The sequence below is a fragment of the Meleagris gallopavo genome, chromosome 8 (genome assembly GCF_000146605.3).
Source record: "Meleagris gallopavo isolate NT-WF06-2002-E0010 breed Aviagen turkey brand Nicholas breeding stock chromosome 8, Turkey_5.1, whole genome shotgun sequence".
In the NCBI taxonomy this organism is placed as follows: Eukaryota; Metazoa; Chordata; class Aves; order Galliformes; family Phasianidae; genus Meleagris; species Meleagris gallopavo.
Genome location: NC_015018.2, coordinates 22534099 through 22559653, shown reverse-complemented (window position 1 = coordinate 22559653; position 25555 = coordinate 22534099). Strand labels below are relative to the sequence as shown.

Here is a 25555-nt window from a genome sequence, read left to right as displayed (position 1 = left end):
TGTGGTTTGCCTGCTGCATGGTGAGCGTACTGTTGGCTCATACTCAATTTCATATTCAAAGGGGTCGATTTATGATTCATACATACTCTGGGTTTCTTTTAATAATGTAAGTTGAGAGCAAAATACCTGGAGGCTAGAAACTATTAAGTATATTTGAGCAGTGCTTTTAAAAAGTCATAGCAGATAGTCAAAATCAGCATGGATAAGCAGACGATAATATTGAAGGCACTTAAAAGTTCACGGCAGAGCCCAACACACATGGGTACAATCAATTGCTCTTTCCAGTCTAAAAACAGTTTGCTCCGAAGTCAGAAAGCTGAGACAGCATCAGTGCAGGAAACTTGAGAAATCTTCCAGTACAACAATCCTTTGCTTGGTAAAACTCTTTTAAGCAGCATTTTAACACTTTCCCTGGCTCAATAATACCAAGAAGCAGAAAGTGGTGCCTCATCTACCAGGAAGAGCTGTTCCAGGGCTGCTGGACAAACCAGGGAAGTTTCTGCCCTCAGCACCAGCTCACACTCTGAGACTTTCATCCTACCTTTTGTCCTGCTAAATCTCATTTCACTCCACATACATCTTCTCATTCAGGGAAAGATTGAGACAAGCAACTGTGCTACTAGAGATTGTTTAACATGCAAATATAAGGTGCTGACATTAGTTTGTACCGTAGTCCCTGCTACGGTAATGTTAAAGGCTACATAAAGAGTTCTATATGTAATACTGTTTAATACATAACTTATTGTATGCTATACCTGAAGGGGAAACGTTAGAGTCAGATGCTTTCTTCCAGATCCTGCAGTCCAGATACAGAAAATAAGAGTATGAATGTCAAGTACTAAAAAGTTAACGTCCTGTACAATTTAGGCAGGATGAAAACCTCAAACAATGGTAAAAACCATTACAGTAATGTGAACTCAGATGCTGAAGAGCTGCAAAAAAATCAAAAGATTACAGCTGTAATGCTGCAATGGGTGGAAAGTACCACGATAATAGCAGGGTGGCAAAGTCTTTGGCTGCAGCAAAGGAGAACAAACCAAAGTGCAGCAGCCATGGATGCAGAAATGAAGGAAAAAAGCAAGAGATGCCCTCACCTCCACTGCCAACACTTAAATGAGGGCTGGGGAGGGGTGGATCCTGGCTGCACTCCTTCCAGTCACTCAGTTGCTTTGTCTGCACCTGAGCTCCTCTGGGTTGGCCCCACCTTCCCACCAAGTGCTCAATCACTGCTTCAGGCTGTGATTCAGCATTACTACTACAACAGGTGTGCCCAAACATAAATGGCAATTGCAGAAGATAGCTGCACCACAAAGGTTACAAAAATTATTATATCATTTTAAACTTCAACAAAAGACATTCCCAGTATGAAGACAAGCAATAACCTGTGCTGACATTGGTCTCTGTCAGTCAATATTTAGAAAAAACACCTCACAAGAGTTACCACTGCCTTACCAGTATACGACAAGTTACCAGAGCAATCCTGTTTGCACCTGGACCTCTCCCTTTTGAGAGTCAGCCAGCTGGCTGAAAACCAGCAGTGGAATCAGGAGTTACTCAGCAATTTATTAACCAACCAAACACTACAAATTTAAAGAACCTTCCAAACAAATGATTATTACCTGTAAAGGACCTGAAGCTAGGTTAAAAAAGTTCTTATATTTTTATTCAGATCTCGTGCAGTTAAGGGTGCCTTTCAAGTATATTATGCACTCAGCCACTCCACAGATCTTCACCTTCTCACTATACAAATAATATCCAATCGACTGGCACAACAAAATAGCTGGATGGTTTTTAACTTTCTAGTAAGTCTCCACAAGCGCAGCTGATTCTTCAGCACCAATTCTTCAGCCTTCCCAGCCCTGGCATCTATTATAACTTTCATGTCTTTCCCATCTTCTTATTTACACACACTAGCGCTACTCAGCTGCACAGATCAGTGAAACCAACTGTTTCAGAAGTTATAGCCCTTCTACTGACAAATGAGACCTTATCAGATGTGTGCTCCTGAGCCATTTCAAGATAAACAAGCGAGATACTTACATTATCTTCTCTCATAATGGGAGAGCTGAAATGAACACCATAAGAGTGCCAGTCGCTATACCGTTCCTTTCCCATAATTACTAACTGTTCTGTACCTTCAGTTTCTCAATATCAATGATCTTAAATTATCCAAACAGCAGCTGGATTTTGTACCCAACAGGAGGGCTTGATGGAAGAGACCCAGTGCTTTTGGTCAAATGATCACACACAAAAAAAACTCTCAAGATTTGACAGATTAACTGTGAGACTCGACTGTAGCACCGTATGACAGATGCAGCCCTTCTGAATGAAAGCAACAAGATGTGAAGTAACAGATTGAACCCTGCAGTACCTGACTGGAAGACGTATCTTGCTAAGCCTTGCATTAACTCTGCTGGCCAGGTAGGTGGAGCCGACTCCCCCGTTTCTCTCTTTAGTCGAAATGTCAACTCAAATCCAAAACCGCTTGGTCCATCTGTTCCTGTAAACCTGTAAGGAACAAAAAATGAAAAGTCAGAATATATTTTTGTTAATGAGAACAGCCTTCAACATTAGCACTCACGTTCTCTTTTTTCAGTCTATGCTAGCTCAAATGGCATAACATGGATAGTTTAGCAGATGTAATAATTTCAAAGATAACAACCATAGTAATGTTTTCAGCCAGAATCATCTTAACTTCTGGGTGACAAGTATGATTTTTAGCAGCCTGATTTTGTTTTTAAAAGAAAGTTGCAAAATTTGCACAGCTAGCTGTGCTAGCTGCCCTAATACACTTGCTTAAACGGGAACACCAAAGTACACAACAGAAAATGTTATTCCATTCTTCTGAACTCAAATTTCTGCATATTCACAAGTGGGCTGCAACCTTATTTTAAACCAAAACGCTTGTACACCTTCCCTTTCTGTATCTGGGAGGACATAAGAGGAAAAGCATTAAACACGACAACTATGGCTCATAAATCAGGACATTTGGCCATTCCCCAAGTTGATGGAGACAGATGTCAGTTTATTTGGTTTGGTCTGACAAGGTCTCCCCGGGAGAATAAATTCATATTAGGAGCATCAGGAAAACAACAAAAAAGGAGCAAATAAAGGATGCTGCATATTACTTTGCTTCAACAAATCTAGTCCTTTGCAATCCTGTATTTTACATTCCTACATACAGGAAAGATCCAAGTCCCCAACAGCTAAAACTACTGCATTTAGTCTGTGAAAATGAGAAATTTCATGGACAAATATCTAGGCTCACAAACTCAAAAGCAAGGTGGGGACACCAGTTTTCTTCCTAGCACTGTCATCACACCCCTATCTCATTTGTTGTAGGTGTTCCAAGAAAGCAGATCTGAAAAAGAAAAGGATTTATGCCGGGCACAAAGACACCTCACAGAAACTTTCATAAGCCAGTGTTGTTCTGCAAACTCAAATCTACTTGTTGAGCATTGGCAAATTCTCTGGAGAAGCTTTGTGAATGTCTTGGATGCTGTTACCTTGCTGACACACATGGAAGATACAATGCACAAAAGTGTTAACATTGTGCCTCCAGTAAATTCAGGCAAATGGAGCAGTCAGAAAAGCGATGAGAGCATTTTCCATTTGAAAAACACAGATCACTAGCAGTGCCATGACTGCTTCCAAGTGCTGGGAGGAGCGTTCCAACAGTAACAAGGTTGTTTGGAGCAGACATGCTTTATAGCAACCCTGACTAATGGCAAGTGCTAAAATTGATCAAATTTAAGCATCAATGCACCTCCTTCATGATTCAATGCAGCTTTAATATGAAGACTCTTCAAGGAAAATTTTGCGGTAGACTTGAAGATAAGGTAAGAAAAACAGTTAAGTAATACACCCAGGGACAGAGCCCAACCGTGAATAGCCCACAGAGATAATGAACAGCTCTGCCTGAAAGCAAGAGGGCTGCTAGGGAAAGTCAGATACTTACCATAGAAAGGGAAGAAAACAATATAGCGACTAAATACTTATTTGTGTATACATGCAAGTGTGCCTACTTTTGTTTCTGTACATATAATCCTCGAAAAAGAATTTGAATTTTATGCACTACAGAAGCAAATGCTCCAAAAACACAGCAGGTAACACATTTTATAGCGGTCATTTGGTACACATAAAACCTCTTTTAGGAAACAAATGTACTTTTAAGCAATAAGCCAAATAATTACATTTGGTTCTACAATAAAACAAGAGCTTACTGAATAACCGGACAGCCAGGGATCTTAGAGTGGAATTTGGATGGGCAGCAAAACCTGCATGCTGCGATCCCGCATGCAGCTCTGCCAAGAAGATTGGTACAGGGTGGTGATGGCCTTGTAAATTCAAAGCTGTACTTTGTACATTAAGCATCCCTGTCGTGTTATATTAGTTTCACGTATCAGCTAGCAAAAGAAAAACAGAAGTATTTCACAGAGGGAGAAACAAAAATGCTTCGAAGTAGGTAATATTCAGGGACTGATTCCAGGAAAAAGCATTCACCATAAACTGCAAAGCATTATGAATGGGTCAGTTTTTGAAAGGATCAAAGTTAACAAAAAGCCTTCAAGCTGAACTTACACAGTTAATTTTTTTGGAAAGTAAGATGGCTTCCTATTGAATTTCCTCCTTTCAAGGCAAGTTCTGAAACAACAGTCTCATTTTGAATAAATCTTGCTTTTGTGTTTTGTTCTTTAAACTCCACAGATCTCCCTGCTTCAGGGGTAGGCAGAAATAACCTCTTAACAGAAGACCACACATGTTTTATATTGATCCTTAAGCAAGTTATTGAGTAATAGAAGAGTTCAGGTGGGTTTCGAGCAAATTTAAAACAAAATGAGCTACGGGAACAAGGCTGGCCAGCAACATGCCAATAGTTGCAAAATGGCAAAACTGACAGGCAATGTTACTCACACAGATTTTTGTTTCATAAACAACACAGGAGCCTTAAAAGAGAAGAACTGCAAGAAGATACATAGAATAAAAGATAAGTAAATGAACAGTAAGTCAGTTTCCTTCTAAGATCTTTAGAATCCCTGAAGAGTTGGATTTAAGTTTTTTTAGAATAGTTAATGGTCACAGGCTGTTGACGAGACACTGCTTTGTTAGGATGCAATTTTAAATACATGCAATTCCCCTGCATTGTACAGTTGTTCAAAGCAATTCATCAATAAAGTCTTTGATATGAGTTCGTTTCATTTTAGTTACTTGGTTTTGAACATCTGTGGCAGGTGACTTTAAAAACCTGTGATAGTTTAAAAAAACATTTCTGTTTAATTCAGACAAGTCTTCCATAGAATGAAAGAAGTATTAACCTTCAGAATGCAATGAGGGTAGTCAATTTCAGTTAGCATTTTCTGCCAAAGTTTTTGCTTTTATTCTTCCAAAAAAGTATGTTATTTGAAAATTAGTCAAGAATAGTTCTAACAGCTATCATAAAATCTCTCAGTGAACAACTGTCCATAAATCCTTCAATCCCAGGATCCAGCCACACCATATACGAAGTCAATTTTATGCCCAGCTGCCGACTCTGAGGTCGCCTTTCCTACAGACGCTCAGTTCAATTACAAAGTAGCCCGGAATAAATCCTGAATTCACCAGAAGCTGAGACAAGACTATGGCAGGAATCCAACACGATGGATATTCTAGCAGCCTCAGGTCCCAGAATGCCCTGTTATAAGCTAAAGGCCATTAGACATATGGACCTTGAGAGTGGAAGGCCCAGGAAACAGCATTTGATCCCACACAAAGGTAAGAAGACCCTTCCTATCTGGGCAGTGGGCAGCTGCTCTTTCCCCAAATCACCTGTTTTCCTTTTGGTTCAAACCTTACCAACGAGACAAATGGTGCACCCATCCCAGACATGAAACCTATCTGCAACAGGGGAGCTCATCAAGTGAGACCCCATAAACAAGTTAATGCACACTAGGACACTGCATCACTTCCACACGGAAATTGTGTAGGGAACCTGCTTTGGCAGGGGGGTTGGTCTCGATGATCTCTAGAGGTCCCTTCCAACCCCTACAATTCTGTGATTCTGTGATTCTGTGAAATACAGGATTCCCAGGACTGCCCCTGCTCGCAGGGTATCCCAGGGACATGTGGGATGCTGAGCAACCACACTAAAAGGCATTGCATCTTGCAGATGTTCAAACTCAAGCTCCTTACCCCAGCTCCCAATTTTCACAAAACTTCCAAGAAACTCCATCACTGAGCTTCTTCAGGCTGGCCACCATCAACCAGCAAGCTAAAAATAAATTGTTCCTCCAAAAGACAGAGGCTGAATAAGCCTCAAGCCCACAGAAAATTGGGGTGGAGGGGAAGAAGATAACCCAACTAACACTCCTCCTAGCTGTTGCGCACAGTGGTTTCGAATGCACAGCCCTGCAAAACACTCTCCGGGCATCCTGCTAGGGCACACAGAAGTGAGCTGTGCTCATGCCCTTCCCATTCATCCAGCGGCACAGCGCTCCCTCCTTGTTTCTTCTTTCCAAGCGGACAGGAAAGCACCCATGCTGTTCCCAGGTTAGCCTGACCCCAGCTCCTGAGTAAACCCTGCAGGTAATACCTCTTTATTACAGGCTTTGGTTCTACGTTGGCAAGCCTTCAGCTCTCTCGGTGATGGTTTCTCTGTGAACAAGGGACATGGAAACCGGGGCGATGGTTTTGAAGAGGTTTCTTTTCCTTTATTTTGGTTGGCTTCTGTATTTTTATTACTATTGCTTTTCTCCTTCTAAATCTGAAGGTGTCCAGTTCACACAACAACCAATTTAAGCTTTGGCTGGAGCTCAGTTCTCCACCTCAACCCTGAAGGGCACCATGCACCATTTCTTCAGCAATACAGTTTCAATACAAAAGTCCCGAAGCGTCTCAGCTCTACAGGAATACCACAGTGCCACACCAACCAACGCACTGACAGCACATGTGCCAGAAGGAAAATTCAAAAAGCACATTTTGTATCCATGCATAGCCCCAGGTACATAAACTGGAAGTTGCAACACAGCATTGAGTTTCTGTACTAACACATCTGAATATTTCACATAGTTTGCTCTATGCCTTGCTTCTGCTGAGCCCTGCACTTTTGAGTGAAAGGGCTTTGTTGTTTTTTATTTTAAACCATCCCCCAACACTAAGAGAAAAAAAATCCTCATTTTCCCCCAAAGATACTAAGCACAAGGAGACAGCCTGGTTTGTGTTCTGCCATCCGCTGCCTTGCCCCTCCGACAAGAGAGGGCATCACCTCTATCACCAGCCCAGCTCTGCAGCAGCCATGTGAGTTTTCACAAAAACAAACAGTGATGGAGAAATTCTTGGCTTGCTGCTGCCCACTGGCATCCATCAGATAGTTTTATATTATGGCTACAGTGGTAATGGAAGGCTCCGGTATCTGCCAAGTCAAATCCAAACCTACACTTAATATCAAAACCTTTTTTTTGTCACATGAACAAAAACAAACCGTTTGAAAGCCAAGGTCATATACTGCACGCCGTTCTTTGGTTTAAAACTCTTTATCTACTCAGCAAATCTGTTCAACAGAACAGAGCCCAGTGCAGCGCTGCACACAGGCTGAAGACGTCTGGCTTGTTCCTTTAATGAGGTAAGAGTTGCACTGACCATGATATTTAGTTCCAGCAAAAGAATCCAAAGAAATAGAGGCCCCTTTATTTACAGAGCTGCGCCAGCAGCCTCTCCAGCCCCCCCCACCACACTGCCAGCCCCCTCCCGAAGCCACACACAGAGAACTGAAAGGCTACTTCCCTCTGCAGCAGTACCCAGGGCGTTTTTCACATCAAATAAGCCAGCTTAAGAGGATCAAAAGCCAAACTAGCCCTTTGCTTTAAAGGCAGCTCTGAAAGCCAGAGGCTTTTCAGTTTAAATCGAAGCTATTTGCCAAAGCATTTTCATTCTCTCCTTTGCAAGGAAGTAGAAAAGATTTGCTTTGTTGCAGTGTGAAATGGCGGTATTTCTGAAATGCTGCTTCGAAAAGCAACACAGCACTGGACAAGGAGCAGAGTGTACTGAGTGTTTATTTTTCAAGAGTGTAAGAGTAAGCATATATAAATATATTAGACGTACAAGCCCCCAGAATGGGAGCTTGCATAGGGAAACACCGGCCCTTCTCTATATTAATCTCAGCCAGGGAACAACAAGAAAGCTCTTTCAGAGTCTGTGAAAATAGTTAGGAATGAGCTTTCAGAAGTTACAACCCTGCTCCCAGCAACTGCAGTGAGATAAAAGGTGTTTCTCTGGGAAGGGAAGTGAGGGCAGGCTCATGGTGCACCACTCAGTGAGCCCAGCTTCAGTTTTCAGCTCCATCACATCAACTTCTGGGGAAACTCTCACGCTCCCTCTAGCTTTGACTCCTCTATTGCATTTCTCAATGTCTTCTACCAAGACAAAGCCTCCTGCTCTGCTGTTTGTGAGCCACTCTGCTGTTGTTTTGAAGGCTGCAGAAATACAATACCACTAACATTCCTAACTCTGGCAACAGTAAAAGCTGCTTTTATTTTCATCGTAGTCCTAACTCTACCTCAAAAAAGAAGTTCCAGCAATTGTGCGTCCACGGCTCTGAGCAGTAGGGGGTCCCAGTCCACTGGGGCGGTGGGTCATTGGAGAAGCTGGATAAACCCAAGCAGACAGACCCATGGCTCTATGAGAGCAACCATCCCAGGGGATCTCCTATCAGCTAGTGAGGATATTACTGTTAGCAACACAGAGCAACAAAAAAGCATTGGGGGCATTTCACAAGTGAGCTGACGTGTCAGACTTCACAGGTTTTCCCTGAGAAAAATAGAGGCCACTTCCCTTCTGCTGCTCACATCTGGCTGTGAACAGCATCACAAAGGGTGGTCATATGCCTGAAACCCAAGTGGAAGCCTGGAACAACATCTCATCTCCAGGTTAGGGCACTGGTTGCAGTGCCCCAGGTAAGACTGTTCAGATTCAGTCTCCTGAATTCAGACCCCAGGCACTTGCACCATGTCCCATCACCACAAGCAAATCATTCACAGATTCCAGAAGTTAAGGGAAAAAGAAATGACCCTCCCAGTACTTCCACCATCTTGCCTAACAGGAAATGGTTGTTTTTAGTTCAGCTGTCAAACCATATAAAAGTTTCATTTGAGAGCCTTGACGGTATGCACAGCATCCCCCCAACACAAAAGGCTTAAAAAGCACCCAGGAAAACTCCAGCCCAAACACACCTGCTTATTCCCATATTCTCCTGGATTGTCTCTTAGCATCAAAAAAGCATCAATTTTGAAGAAAAACAATAGTCCCTGCATTTGTCAGATGTTTTTATCTGGCCATCAGATGGTTATCTCTTCAGCGTGCCCAGCAGGAAATTCCACAAGTTCTCACTGCCCTGAACCTGCGCACAGAGAGCTTTACTGGACTCTTTTCTACCTTGCCTAAAGAAAATGCTTCCCACAGAAAAAGGGAAAATATGAATGCGAAAAGAACACATGCTCAAAGATTTCTATTAACATAAAATCAAGGTCAGGCAGTAAGCAACACATGGCTCAAGAAGTCCAGCAACTGCTATCTCAGAGCTGTTGCTTGGAGATGGATTTTGCAGTAAGTTGCATCAAATGTGTTTGCCATCAGTTAAATGGAAAACCTTTCTAGAAAGAACAATTGCAGTTGTTCTTAGAGAATTATTCTGACGTCTAAATCCAAACAGATGTAGCTCTTTGCAAGCAGGTTTCTCAGCTTTCTGAAATACTCATGTAGGACCCACTTACACCTACCCAAGTGTATGTTTTCTGAGGGAAGTTTGTGAATTGCTTTGTTGCTGGTGAGGATGAAAACAGCTCTGCTTTACTGATCTACATTCAGCAGTGATATGATGGAAAATAATGACAGCCATCAAAAACGCAGGAGCTGGATGCTGCAAGGCTGTGGAAGCCACCTCTCCAAGCAGGCCTTAACCAGAGAGAAAGCAATAAAGCAAAACATCACGGCCAAGAATACAGGTAGGAACTTTCACTACTGGCACCACATCCAAACCCAAACGAACAGGACCACAGTTGATAATTCACACACATGCTAACCTTGTTGTGACAGAAGCAGTTGCTGCTATCAACTCCTACCCAACCACATGTGAACCAGTTCAAGCCCCAGAACGAGGCTTGAAGTAAACCACTGTCAGTTTTCAGGTTACTTTAATGTGCTCAGCTGCAAATGAAGGCAACTTAGGGGTTGCTTCTTGAGGTTTGGCTATCCCTGCCATGAAAGTAGTGGTATCTGAAGGAAGGACAGGATTCTGCTTCACTGCTGGAGTTAGTCCCTTTGAGCCATAGGGGCTTGGAAGCATTATCCCCTCATTCTGGAGAGTGCCAGCACACAGTCACACCTGCACGAACAGTATGCGTGCAGATTAAGGGCAGAAGGCTGTAACGGTCTGTCAGTGCCAAAGAGATCTGCTTAGTTATTAGCACTAAGCAAGGAGCGGCACAATACTTCTGCAGTCCTGAAACAGCATCTGGGAGCACAGGGTAGTGCAACCACCCTGCCATCCTCCACAAGTTACTTTGAGTTCCTTCAGAATTTCATTCTGTAGTATGTAAAGTAACACTGTTTCCCCACTTCAGATGGTAATGTGACACACTGATGATATAGTAACTGCTTGTATATTCTGGCTGTAAAGGTCACAGAAAAGCTGGGAAATTAACTCCATATTCTACACAGCATGAGCAAATACTGAAAGTGGGAAATGACTAAAACACCAAAATATGAAACAGGAGGCTGCATGGAATACGTCACCCTTTACCCCAGCAAAAAGATGTCTACGTGAGGGCAGTACTCTTCTTATGTTCTGTATTGTGGCACAACGATGCTGCCGCACCAGCTGGCAATGGTTTGATCTCCTACTCCAGCCACCACCAAACTAACAAGACCGAATCATTCCGCCTTTCTGTTTTCCAAAACATACATTCAAAAAAATACCCATATGAAATCAAGTGATTAGAGGGCTGCACAGAATAGCTAGTTAAAAAAATAAACTTCAAATATCTCAAAAACTTCACCTAGCGGCTCGGCTCTGAGAGGACGTAACTGAAAGGCCAGCGGCAGTCAGCGTGGCTGGGGAGGACAGCACTGCTGTGAGCAGCTGCAAAAAGGGCACCGGCTTTCCTCGCAGTGTCTGCTGGCTCCTTCCTAGCTCCTACTGTGGAAAGTTCTGCAGCTGCTGGGAGGAATCCATTCGCATAACAAAGGAGGCTTTCAAAAGCAGTACGCAGAGGGTGGAAAGAATAAGAGAAAAACCCCAAGCTAGAAACTACACTGACAGCTACAGCTAGTTGGCTGTTTGCAGCACTGCCTAGAAATCTCAGGCTCCAACAGGTTACATAGAGTATAAACGTACCACAGCATTACTCCCGTTACTTCGCCACTGGTTTAAGAGCAGGGATAAAAGAAAAACATAGGAAACAACTTCATCAGAGCCTTCAGCACATTTTAAGATTCCTGTACGATTAAGTTCTCAGCAGTGCAACCAATGAGCTTAAAGCACAAAAGGTGTTTAGGAGCTCTGAGGAAACTGAAGGCCAAATTTCAACTGGAGATTAAATAGCTGTGTTACCTACTGGATCTGGAACCCAAGCCTTGATGTTTTACTTCATTAGCTACAGAAATTAAGACGCTTCCTTACTTGCTGAGGTGGTACCTGGTCTTACTTCGTTGCAAAGAGTGCATTAAAAAAATTAGAAAAATACTAATGAGCACCATCAGAAGTTTTAACCAACTCAACAGTATGGAAACAACCTTGGGGGATGAGCTGTAATTCCAGGGAAAAGAGCATCCCACATCACTGATGAAAGGTTCCCAAAAGGGAAGGAAAAAAAAAGAAAAAAGAGACAGCTGCAAGGAAAAGTCCACTGTATTATTATTAGTTTTTTTATTAATCTGCCATTAAGTGTTAAGCTTCTCCTGAAAGACTATCATTCCTTTGGAAGTTTAGAAACTTAGTTAGAACCTTCCAGAAGCAGACATTTAAGGCTGATATTTTTGATTTTTAGGAATAAATACTTGACTTACAAAAACACTACACATACTCTACCTGCTGCAAGATTAAAACCAAAACAAACACAAGAGAATAAAATAAATCTTGGCCTCTTTAAGACAAGCAAGGGAGGAAAAAACATTTTTTCCCCTCCTCATTTCATAGGGAGCCAGGATTACACCTAAAGGTAAACTGTTGTGCCTCTCAGCCAAACCAGTTATGGAAACTGCACACTGGATCAACTTCTCTTACTAACAGGAGTGAAGCTAGGAGATGTTAACTTACTGCATGCTTCAGTACCACGTCGGTTTTGGTACAAGAAGCACAAGTACTCCTTATGCTCCTGCTTGATTTCCAAGGAATAACCTACACAGTAAAACAAAGTTCAGCATCCAACTCATCACGGCAGTTCTGTTACAGAAAATCCCCATCCATCTCTGAACACAAACCTCTTTGCTTTTCTGCTTAACATTACTCTTCTGGGTAAAAAAGAATTCAAGGCCCAGAGACACATTATTTTTTGTGTAATAACATTATACATATGGATTCAACTTAGCTAGGAAATGTCAACTTAAGGCTTGTCTTCATGAGGAAATTTACTGTAACCAGTCTACCAGTATAATTATATTGCTGTAGTTCTACTGCTAAAATTCCCCCGTTGAGCCTTATTCATAACAACAGCAGCCTTTATGGTTTATTTTTGTCGACTATGCCAAAAAAGGCCCCTGCTCCAGAAAGGCCACAACAATCCACAGGGGAGGCGGGGGAAGGAGCAGCACCAGTAGAGAGAATAACAGTATAGGAATGGCAGACCATTGCTCTGCACTAACAAATCATCTGCTACAAAAAATAAAATGCTGTAAGAGGACTATACTGCACGCTGGGTATGGCTGCAGGTTTATGCCACGTTTCATCACTTGGGTACTTGCTCTGCACCAGTCCCCATTGTGCATCCCCTTGCCTCCTGCACTCCCTGGCTGCTGCAGCTCCTTACTGGTCCCCTACAGAGTGATGCTGCCTGACAGCTGCTCCGTGCCTTTGGTCAGAGCACTGCCCTCCAAAACAAGAGAGTGACAATGTCTAGCCCCACTGGTTTACAGTTTGTATCTTCAGGGATGAGCAAAAGCTGAAAAGTAAACAGCTTCCTTTGCAACAGGGATTTTAAAAACAATTGCCCTTTGCTTTGGCAGTGCAAGAATGCCAAGAGAGACAAAACAATGAGCCATCTGTGCATCCTTCCCTCCTTCCCTTGTTTCTGCCCTCTGGGTTTAAATCAGAGCTCCCCAAGAATGGCTGAGTCCCCCTTCACCTCCTCCCACCCTGGTCACATCCTGCAAAAGTAGTTTTCAGTTGTGGTTTCTTTTGGTGTGCTTTTTGTTCTTAAGAGCCCTAACAGAATCCCTCTTTAAACCTCAGCCCCTTTGTCAGGTGGCATCCCATCTACCCAAATAGCTTTGTCCCAGATGCCTCCCCCAAGACATCCAGCCCTTGTTCACCATCCCTGGAGGCAGCGTGGCACCCCTTTGTCCAGGAAAGAGAGTGCCATGTGAATGGAGACCACCAAAGATTTACAGCCCGCTTTTGTTAGCCTGGTGTCACTGCCTACTGGGGCTCGATTCAAAACTGAGATGACAGTAGAAAAGCAGACGAGTTCAGTAACCACCGTGCAGCTTAGGGGAGAGAAATGCTGATCAACTTCTAAAATAAATCTGGTAATCAAACTGTCCCATCAAGATGCAGACAAAATATCCTAGCATTGTGGTAGTTAGCAAGGCATGTTCCCAAAGTGGAGTCTGCACTGAGGAAAAAGGGGGATTAGGTCTGAATAACAACATTTAGATGCATCTCTTCAAACATTCATTTTGTTGGTATCGTTCTTCCAGCAAGCAAGAGGATAAAAAAATCAAATTCCCTTTGATCTCACAGCTGGACTGGCCACATGGCTTATGAAACGCTTTTACCTTCGCATCCCACAGAGAAAAAACAACCCTATCTTTTAATTATTGCTTTTTAGAACATCCTAAAACAATCCTTATCAAATTAAACAATCTCACACAGGAAGACCCAGGCTTGATCCCCAGTCACTCCCGTTCCCAGCAGGCCAAGCGTGAGAGCCCTCCTGCCGCGCTCTGCACGAACCCAGCTGTGAGATGAGAGGGGCCAGCTCTCCTCCCATACAGCAGACCATACACGCAGCTCTGCTGACAGAAAGGAGCCGTCCCGTTCGAGCACTGTGCCCCATCCCCACATGGCAGCGGGGGCTCAGCTTAACAGGACGCACACACAGATGTGCTACTGCACAAAAACCTGGGCTTCAACAGTGCTCAGCTGTAAACTTACATCCAACCTTTTCTTTTTTTATTGAAAACAGCCGGCCTTGTAAATTCAACTACTTTGCTGTAAACGTTAAACGAATTTCCTTCGATGCTTCACAGAACTATTTCCAAATCTAGCACAGTTCAAGCGTGCTCTGGTCCCACGAGCTCCACACGCAGATACACAGCAGCACAAAGCAGACCTCTCTGTAGGTGGCCTGCATCATCCACATTATTAACGGTGCTAACCACCTCCAGCAAACGGCATTTGGAAGCCAAGTGCACTCCGCCTGGGAGGAGAGAAAAATAGGTTTCCCCATGGTGACCACTGCTTCAAGGGAGGTCTGCCTCCAGCTGAAAAACAACTCCGCGTCCTACTGCACTGCCTCCATCATCAGAGGGACGTGGCCAATGGGATGTGTGAACAGGCACGATGCTTTCACTGGCTTTGGCCTGGGAGATCTGGATTTGAATCCTTCATGGTCACACTTGTGCATTTTTACAATGTCTCCAAAGCGTTCAACTCATTAGTCACGCTCAAGGCTCTTCAAAATAAGACGTGTCCCAATACCACCATGTGTAGGCAGAAACAGAAAAATGGATCTATAGACCTAGCAGTGGAAGCACGGCTATACTTCCAGACACGAGAGATGCACAAAAGTGAGAGCCTTCACAAGTATTTTGGAATTCTGGAAAAAACTCAGATTAGTTCATACATTTGTAGGCATGTAAAAAATCCAAGCACAAGATAAATTCATCAAAATATGGACCTTATTGACCCCCTGCAGCTCAAATTACTCATTTCAACTCTGATGGCATCTTACGTAACCTATTACTAAAAGGAAATTCTTTTTTCTGGTCATAGAACTCTGCAATTCTGTGCCCTCTCCCTTCCTACTCCATGAAACTTCCTCTCTCCGCTATCTCAGAAAGAAGACTAAACAGAAAAGCAAGCGTTACATCTGGGGTCAGACTCTGCCAGACAACAGAATCAAGAAGAAAAAGAACACTGAGAGCTCAGTGCCCACCTTGAGCTCTCCCTTCTCCAGCCTTAACTCTTGTAGCTCCTTTCACTGAAGCTTACCAGTGTCATTTCCCACGTCACTCCCTTTAGCTGGGGCAGATACTCTATCTCCAGGAACAGTACCCAGAAGGTCCTCAGAAAATCTGTCCCTAGAACTCAATCTTGCTTCCTTTTTCCGTGTGCTGAAGTGGTACCAAGCAGTCAGCCCTTACTGAGCAGGTGTCATTTTCCTTCAGAGCTAACAGCCTAAGGAAGCAAGGTGAGGATGAGGAGAGAGGGCTTGCACCACTCTGCTGTTATTTCAGAGCAAGTCCTCAGGTTCCTCTATGTGAAGTATGCACATTTAAAAGAAACTGGATGTCACGAAAGACGGAAGAAAACCTTGGGTTTTTAATAATTTTCCTGGAATTTCAGGCTCAGCTCCCAGTATGATTTGATCTTTTATTTCTCCTCTAAGATATGCTGTATTCTACAAGAGTTGCTTCAAAACATTCTCTGAAATACCAATCCATAACAACCACCACCACTCTAATTCACTGTCTTCTGAAAAGTCCTTTATTTTACTGCATTTTCATAAAACAAAGAAGGGCAGAGTCATCTCCACCATTTAAAAGAAGTTCACAGTCACCTTGGACTTTGGTGTAATATTTCAGAGGTGCTTTGGGCACGTGCTTTATAAAGCACTTACAGACCCATTAAATACCAAAATTTAAGGCTAAAGGCTGGCAGCAAGCTTTTGAATTTATGAAAGGCTACAGAACTAAGAGGCCACTGAAGTGACAGCTGTCAGCACCACTCCATCCTATATTCATGCAGGCTCAAAAGAGAAGCCAGCACGCACTCAAAGAAAGAGAGCACTCATTCCAACTTTCAGGCTATTTTCTAAATACTCTTTTCAAACTCTTTTCATAGTTGGAAAAAGCCTTCCAGAAAACATCCACCCCTCTGCAAGCCTCGCATTTGTTACCTGATCCAGTTTTGCACTCCTTTTTCTTCCTCCCAGCTCTAACAAGCATCCTTGCCCCTTTACAAGTTAAGGTCATTCAAAGGATCTATACACGCCAGCAGAACACAAGCTGGATGGGAGATCATGAAAGGCTCATGCTTACCCTTACCTCTAATAGGGAGGCACCACCCACAGAGACAACACGTTCTCCCCGGCATGCACCGCTCCTTCCCGATCCCAATGGGAAGCAGTGTAAATCAAAAGGGCCACAGCAAGCTGGAACCTGTTGTCTCGGCAGGTGGTACCATGCATCTGTATCAGAGATGAAGGCAGCTGTAATCTTTCTGGCTTTATGCAAATGGAATACTGCACTTAGCCTCCTAACAAGCTGCCAGAAAGAAAAAAAAGAAAAAAAAGAAAAAACACGATGTCGATATGAAGTTTGTGTAGATCAGGAAACTCAATTATTGGGATTTACACAAAAGGCTAAACATCAAAACACAGCTGGCATGTTTCTTCCCAGGATGCGGGAAGGCTGCAAGTACAAAGCTTATCTCATAACCTAGCCACAATTTCAGTTTTGCTTTCTGTTGTGGCTCTGAGTAACAACCTTGCAATTTTAATACAAATAAGGCTATTCAAAGTTTTCAGTAACCATATCACATCGTGATTCTAACATTCTATGCACTTTAAAAATCGTTAACAAAAAGAATGAGTACTTGGGGAACTATAGGAATAGTTTACTGGAGATTCAACCTTGACCTGTAAAATAGATACAGAAGGCAGACTGGTGAAAAAACACACAGCCTTTGTGCTCCCTGGGATGCACTGATAACCTCTGCCAGCACAGCCAGGGGCCAGAGCATGTCACGGCACCACAGCAGCCAAAGCTGGCAATGCCACCGATAGAGCCTGAATCCACTTCCAATTACTGAAGCCAATTTCCTCTGATGCCTGTTCTCCGCACAGCCAGAAGTCACTGTCAGGATTGGAAGCTGCAGGAAGCACCAGGTCCCCAATGCACAGAGACAGGTCCTCTGCTGCTAGCTCTGCTGCAGGGCAGTTACTGCCAGACAGGATGCAAAGGGAGCAGGACCCAGCCCATCTGTGACTTCACACCTTACCCACTCATCGGTCACTGCAGTGAAGAATCTCATTCAAAAAGCAAAAACAGTCAGGAAAAAGCAAAAGCTCTACTCTAACCCTGCTGAATGGATTCAAGAACTTACATACCAGTTTTGATTTTAAAGTAGACAGAAGAACTTAAAAAAAAAAAAAGAGAGAGAGAGAGGGAGAGAGAGAGAAACAACTTGCAAAAATATCCCAAAAGGATTTCTGCTGCCACTCAACTTGTGTAGCATGCTTGAATGGAGAGACTTATTGCCATGCAGACAGCTTGGCATGAAATCCCGCAGAAAGGCCTGCAGTTCCCCAGTGCTGTCATGATGTCATGATTTAGGATTTTTAGAGCAATCAGCTCAGCACAGCTGGTGTCATGGTTGCCATTATACCATGACACACTGAGTGTTTTTAAATGAAAAAGGTTTCCCCACTTGAAATTTGTAGATTTCTTCCAGGCTATTCTGTGGACTGTTAAGAACAGGCCAGAGTTCTATAAGCAGAGCATAGCTGACATTTAAGCAGAGCAGGAAATAGTGCTGTTTTAACTGAAAATAAATCTGTCAACAAGGAGGCACAAGGAGAGCTCCACTTCAGACTTTTCAGGTTCTTATTAAAAATATAAATTAAAGTCAACATTTTCATGTTACACGCTACATCTGTTTGCTATTTCATTATAAATAAAAATATAGGGGCCTCCAACTCAGCCCCAGTTCACTCAAAATAATCATCAGAAAGTTGTTCTCATTTAACACTCATTGTAGTTGGTTTAGATTGTCCTGTATTGCCAGAAGAGGTCCACAAGAAATAAGCCATGTGTTATCCAAAGTCAAGCAGGAGATGAACATGGCACTTGGCAGTGTACTGTCTGTCCCCTTCTGAAGGATGAAAGGCAGTGAGGTTACGGAAACATGCCTCTGTTGCCACAGTCTTTCTGTCTGTCATAAGCAGGTCCAGTTCCACGCTCTTTCAGAGAGTTGGAAAACAAATAAACAGCCACACAGCTATCTCCAGTGGCCAGCGCAGCTGAACAGAGCTCATTGTTGCACCAGCTTTAAAGGAAATCCTGTAAAGACTAAAATGATGTGCCTGTCACCCTGCCCTGTTGCCAACCATCCTGCAGGATGCTTTTACCTGAGACAGCACAACTCCAAAGTGCTTTGAGCAACAGAGGCCATTACCCACAGCATGAAACATGGGCTTCAGTACATTTCCTCCTGAAAAAGGAGAGCTTCTTGAGTATACACAAAACCCACCACAATCCTGTAAGCATGGCATGCAGTGCCAGTCTGGTGGCATGCAGTCCATGCAGCAGTCGTGTTTTGTGAGCAGCTGGCAGAGACTGCTGCTGGGAACAAGAATTACTGGTGGGTGCTGAGCTCTGTTTATCCACCCTCAGTGCTTAACCACCAGCTGGTAATTTCAGGCTCAGCATTCAAGAGATGTGTAGGTTTCAACAGCTTTACCACATCCATAATTGTGTAGTAAGATTATTTGTAACAAAGGCAGAGGCAATCTTCTTGACAGCACATGCAACATTAAGTTTTCTAGCTCCAAGACTGAGGCTAAACTAAAGGTGACAAACTGCAGCCAGCTGAACCTCACAGGACAACTGACACAGAGATGCCTTGCTCCAGCCCACAGAGAAATGCACACGTGTACACAGGGCACAGAAATCACTGACAGTGATTAGTGGCTCTGTGCTTGACAGGTTCCTGCCAAAGCAGGGGGAAAAGCGGTGCAGCTCCAGCTCACCACTGGCACAGAGCATAGACTCATGTCTAGAATTTTTTAATTCCCAGACACTGCAACCAGCATAAGGTACCCTCCATTATCTCAGACTGAATCCAAATCAAGTTATATGACAGCATGAAGAGTTTGGTGGTCTCATTCGTGTAAGTTTTTCAAGATTGTGACATACCTATGTAACACTTTCACTCCCAAGTTCTCCACATCAGAACAACAGGCTGTAGTCTAGCAGAGAGCACTGGGACTGAGAAACCAAAGCATGTGTCACAAGAGGCTTTGTCCTTACTTATCTTGCCTCTTCATTCCTAAAAACACATTAAGCCATTCCTCACTCTTCATGCCTTCAGCAGAGATTCCCACGGCCTGTTGCTGCTCTCTCTGCAAACCAGGCCCGATTAAAGAGAAGAGTCTCACCATGAGAAATCTTCAGGCTGACAAGCCACCAAAAAGAGGAAGTCAGCACAGCACTTAGGCCCTCCAAAATTAACTTCCAGTAGAATGAGGCTGGAAAACACAGGTTGCCTAATCTTGGCAACCTCACATTTTCAGTGGTAAAGATGAAATCTCATGATTTGAGTACAAAGGCATCACACGAAAGCCTGCATGTTCATGGCTACATCTCTTGTGAAAGCAAGGGAAGGAAACCTTTAACTTCATTTCTTTCGTTTGCTCTACCCTTTCTCCGCCCCAGAAAATAACGAATGGAGTTTGTTGCCAGATGTTTTGGTTAAAATGCCCCAGGAAGGTCTCAGTGACACAAGGTTTCTGTGCAAACTCCAGTTTTAAAAGACTTGATTTCTGAAAAGCAGACTTGTATCCACAAACAGAAGAAACTGCCTTAAGGACATAGGTACGGTTAAAGAACTGCTTGACTGTTTATGTTGCACACAGAAGCACCCAGGTAAAACAGAACACAACCTGCTGGCTGAAACTTAACTAAACTAAAATGAGCAGAAGAGGAAAAGCTTGGATGAACAAATCTGGACTTTTGTTGCACCATTTATGGTGGATATTTAGCCTGCAACCGCAAGACAGCACAAGGCCGTTTAACTAAACATTAACAGAATAAACCTTCTGACATTTCTGCCTGGTTAAAAGACTTAAAAGAGTTATGTTCCAAGACTGTGAAAGTGTGGTGTCAACCACTCACTTTACTGGAGTCAAGGAGCAAAGTCAGCAAAAGAAAGACAGAGGTAAGGTTAGATCATGTTGACTGCCTGATCTGACACAGAACACCTGATAAAGACCGCTCATACCAACAGGCTAAGATAATGACTTGATTATACTTCTGTTATGATAGACTCACACTTCACAGAGTAGCCACTGGGGTGACAGTTCACTTGCTGACAGCAACACTGCTGTGCCAGCAGTAGGAAAAATGCCCTGACAGCAGTTTTGCAGAGTAAGTCACTAAGCATGCACAGGGAGGGATCAGAATTTAAGCATATAAACAGCAGATTACCAAGAGTGGAAAAACACAAGACATTCAGTTTAAGGGGGAAAAAAAAGCTTCCCTACGAGTTAAAAAAAAAAACAGAAACAAAAACACGAAGCAACACAAACATGCAGAAATCACTCAACTTTTTAACACTAACAAGGAAATATATTGCATGCAAAGTCCAGGGAGGGGAGCACAGTAACTCTTCTACATCCAAGAACAGGCATACGTCACCCCTTACCGTGGCCTACAGTATTCTCAGCTGAAAAACAGCTGTTCAAATAATATAAACAGCAGGCCAGGGTTTTACCTACATTCCCCAAATGTGACACAGAACTCAGCACAGCAATAGGACTTGGATAATACTTACTCATGTACTCTGTTGTCTCCATACAAGTCACTTAACCCAAAGCTGACATAGTGCCAGTGCTCAGGAACGTTCAGCGCTGGGTTTCCTATGTTTCTGTACATGCTAACGTAGTCCAGAGGATCAGGTCCCCCCAACCTGCATTAAAATCAGAAAGATTCTTAGGTAAATCAGTTTATTCAAGACAAAGAAGTCTGCATAGATGCTCTAAGAGATCTGCTTAAAATCACAACTAGTGACAAAAATAAGATTTGCATGATCAAATTACTCTTAAAAAAAAAAGAAGAAGTTGGGTTAAGTCCAGAAAGCTCCAAGCACAGGAAGGCAAAGTGCATGTGTGCAACATACTACAATGTTTTTAACATTAAAGCATGAAAGCCTCTGGAAAATCATATTAAAATCTCCTCAAAACAATCACAAGATTATAGCTGTAAAAGAGCAATAGCTGTATATACACTAAAAGCTCTTAATTCAGGCCAGAGGTACATACCTCGCTGAAAAACAAAACGCTATTCCTCAAAGCACAATTTGAAACATCTAAGTTCTGAAGAAAGTAATCATAGCTCTGAACGCAGACATGACAGTTAAAAGAGCAGAGAAAACATTGATTTAGAGACAGTACTAGCACCTGTATAATGCATGAGCTGCATAAATCAAGAAGGAGCAAAAGGTGAGTGCAGGCTCTGCTGCAGCACAAGGCTGGTGACTCGGCCACCAGAGGAGCCTGGCAGCCACCTGCTACCCAGGGACAGGGGGACGTGGTGGCCATGCTGGCAAAACCCAGTGCTCGACTTGCTAAGTGCCCTGCAGCCATGGAACAGGAGAGAAGTGAAACTGCCTTCTGTATCCAATTCTTCTCCTCCTCCAGCAAAACACTCCCAACTGCTCAAAATGAGAAAATCTAAACAAAGAACACCACTTTCATTTAAACTACCTGTTAGCTTAATTACCATCAATACAGCACCTGCACAGATCCCAGCACTGCCATTTACAGGTTTCAAGGCATACCTAAATGTCCCTCTCTTGCCCTGGAGGTTTGCATTTCGTTCTGCGCACCAGACCCACTGCATGAAAAGTATACAAACACCTCAATTTTCTGCCACGATTAAAGTACTATTGCCTTATATCAAATAACAGCAGACTTGGGAAGAAATAGTCACAGCAGCACGCTCCAGGATGCTGGAAGTGTTTACGCCCACATCTGGATGCAGGCACCCTGTCCTGCAAGGGAGTTCTAGGGCTATCAAAGAGCAAAGCACTAATTGCAATTCTCCTGATTTTGGCCAGAAGGGGCATAGAGCTGACAGTCCCTCACAATTTCCTTCCTTGCAAGTCACACCAGGCTAGCTCTGGCATCCTGGGACTGGCCAGCGATGCAGCCATGAGAAGCATGGGTTGAAGCAGTGAGCATCCTGCCCAGAGCAATGGGACTAAGACCAAAGGAATCCCAGCTTGGACACACCCACAGTATCCATAAAACATGGCATACGGGGTCCATCTTCACACACATCTCAGAGCCCCTGCACCCCATGAAGTGTTAATGGGGTCCAGGCCATCTTCCCAGCGCAGTGTTTGCAAGAAAACCTACCTGGGAAATTGCAAGTGTTGATTTTCCCCCGTGCCTGGTTCTAAAATATTCTCAAGCTGGGCAGAAGCGCATGGCCCCATTCTTCTGAGGGAAACGAGCAACACAAGCATGCAGATCCCTCAAACAAAGCTACCTGAGTGGAAGGCTTCAGAGCAAGACTGCTCAATACAGCAATCAACAGAGTGCAAAACATGAGCAAGTTCTCAGAGCTGACACATAGGTTTCCCAAACAAAGGGAAAACATCCCCACCTGCTAAGCAACAAGCATTCCCCCTTCCCACAAAACCTGCTCCTAAATTGGGCTTAATAACACCTCAGCTGTCACATGAGCCAGATGGGAGCTGACACGCGTGTTCTGACACTGACAACACACCAGGCAAACCCTTAAGCCATCCTTTCATAGCACAGCACAGGTACAAGCACATGAGCACCCTGCACTGGCTTCAGGCAGCCCCAACACAGCCAAGATCTCACCCCTGGCAGAAGGGCCCCACAAGGGCTGTGGCACAAGCTTACTCCATTTGGGGGCAGGTTTTACTGCTGCACCAACAACTCCTGCCCGGGTATGTCCTGCCCTGCCGCCCACAGCGCTCCTGCAGGGCTCACCTCGTCTCACATCTACATATCAGTATGCGGGTTCACACAAAGAGCTGGAAGCGTTGGAGGAATTTATTAAAGAGAGCCCAACTTCAAAGCTGCAGGTATGGTACAAATTTGTTGCATTCTCTATTCATTGTGCTCATTCAAGAGAAAGAAAGGCAGCCTCAGGGGAAAAGTGGTATTTGTATCTGCATACAGAGCTTTCTCTGGATGCTGTTAGGAGTTGCTGAAGTGTTTGTCCAGGAGAAACCCAAAGCAGGCAGAGAAAAGGGCTCCAAAAAGAAAAAAAAAAAAAGAAAATTTCCAGTTCATTTCCCCTGAACGCTTTACGTGGGGTCGTTTCTGGTAAATAAATATAGCCAGGAGCTCATCCAAGAAGTTTCAATGACAATCAGAATTTTTCCCCAAAGATCTGGAAATCACGTTAAAAAAAGGCTAGTTCTATGAAAAACCCCACACAGCTAAGCCCCCTCATTCAATGGGAATGTGATCCTGAAGATTCTCCAGCTGTACAAAGGAAGGATCTGCTGTGCACGCCAACAACACAGCTTCAGCTACCTGAACAAAAATAATTGCTGCTAACAATAGAGAAACCAATAGCTATAATTATAAAGCTGATTAACATTACAATATTTATCTCAAGGCACAGAACTTTGCTCAGCTCAGTTTCTTTTCATCTAGACCAGCCCTTATCTTGCAGCTCTGGCAGAGGAGATCAAGCTGCAGCAGAAGCCCTTTTCCCAAGCTCCTTGAGCATCAAACTCCAGGCTTTGCCCCCTGAGCTGGACAAGGGAGAGGAAAAACAGGCTGAGTCACTATCACAAACCTCCATCTCTCTGTCTCACACCAATCTGACATCACACTGGCCAGTACTGCTCCAAGACAATGACAGAAAAGTAAGCACTGACCCTCAAATCACAGTGGTTGGAAGCTCACTGAGCTCACCCATCTCAGAGTAGAAACAGGTGTAAAAAAACTGATCAGACCCTCACTGTAGTGCTGCAACATTGACCAACGCAGATGACAAACAAATCACCTCAGCTCACTTTGCCAGTTTAAGCGATTAACTAAAAATGCTCTAAGTAACACAGACCAAGATATATTTCTTGCTTGAAGCTCATTAAAAGCACTTCTTCAAAAAACAACAGCAACAATGCGGCTGTCAGAGCAGAGCACAGAGAGAATATTATTCTGCTGCTCAGGATTGAGCCAAATAAGACACATGGGTTAAAATGAACTGCAAGTGTACAAGTTGAGCTTTAACTAAATTTTTTCAAAGTGCTGGACTGGAAACCAGTCAATGGTTCACCAGACAGACACTCAAAAGATCACCTGATCATGCTCCTCTGATCCAGAAGAGAGGGCAAAGCAGCAGAATGAGGATAAAATCAAAAGGAACAACTTCCCACGGGGCTAGATACTAGACACTTATCTAGCTAAACATCCAAGTACTTTCTTCATGCCACTCTCTCTCATAAACAACTGCTGTTATACTGTGTCAGACACTGTGTCAGCGGGGATGGGAAGAAACAACAGATTCTCAGTCTGTGGTAACACGTGGCAACGTGCAGCCAAGAGAAGCTGCGTCTGTTTCTCAGGTTTGCAGGCGCACACACAGCACACATTGGGCCATACTTGCACCCCGAGCTCCAGGTCAGCACACACAGTTTGAGCCTCCTGCCCAGGAGAAGAAACCCCATCCCCCCCACGAATTGCCGAGATGAGGAAACGCTCCCTTCTCCCACTACCTAGTCCATCCCCACTCAGAGAAGAGCCGTAGCACCCCAGAAACACCTCCTCCACCTCCAGTTCCTCCCCCAAACCTCAGCTCTCCAGCACAGCCCTCCCTCCACCCAGCACGTTGCCCCTTGCACTCAATTCCATCACACCCCCAGGCCTGCACAAACCTTCCTAACGCATCTCCTCCCAAATTCAGCACCCAACGCCCCGCCTCCTCACCTTCCTACCCTCTGCTGCCCCAGCGCCTCTCTCTGACCCCACGCAACGCCCACTCCCCCCAGCCCCCCTGAAAGCCCACACGGAGCCCTCAGCCCCAACGCTCTTTGCCCGTGACCCCTCCGGGCCCAACGCTTCCCCACAACTCCACATACGGCCATCGGCTCCAACGCTTCCTCACGGCTCCACCGTTTTCCCCAACACTCTTCAAATCCCACCGCTCCCTTCAGCCCCACGCGAGGCCCCCAGCTCCTCGGAAGGCCCCACAAGCCCCACGCAAGGCCCCCCGAGTCCCACGCAAGACTTCGGAACTGCACACGAAGATCTCCCAACCCCACACAATGCGCCGGGCCCCGCCGCTCCGCCAGCCCCAGGCTGCCTCACCAGTACTTGAGGATGGCGGTGACCTGCAGCGGGTTGGGCTGCTCGGGGTACAGGCGGCGGCACTCGCC

At 44.2% G+C, this 25555-nt stretch overlaps 1 protein-coding gene across 1 annotated transcript in view; it reads right to left on the bottom strand.

The window, feature by feature from the left end:
- The window catches only part of SUFU (SUFU negative regulator of hedgehog signaling), an 86822-nt gene that overhangs the window by 60619 nt on the left and 648 nt on the right, over nt 1-25555 (bottom strand). The window contains exons 3-5 of the mRNA XM_010714640.3: nt 25488-25549; nt 20963-21097; nt 2372-2508 (exon numbers count right to left, since the gene is read on the bottom strand). Of these exons, the coding sequence (XP_010712942.2) occupies nt 2372-2508; nt 20963-21097; nt 25488-25549 (334 nt within the window). The remainder of the gene's footprint in view (nt 1-2371; nt 2509-20962; nt 21098-25487; nt 25550-25555) is intronic.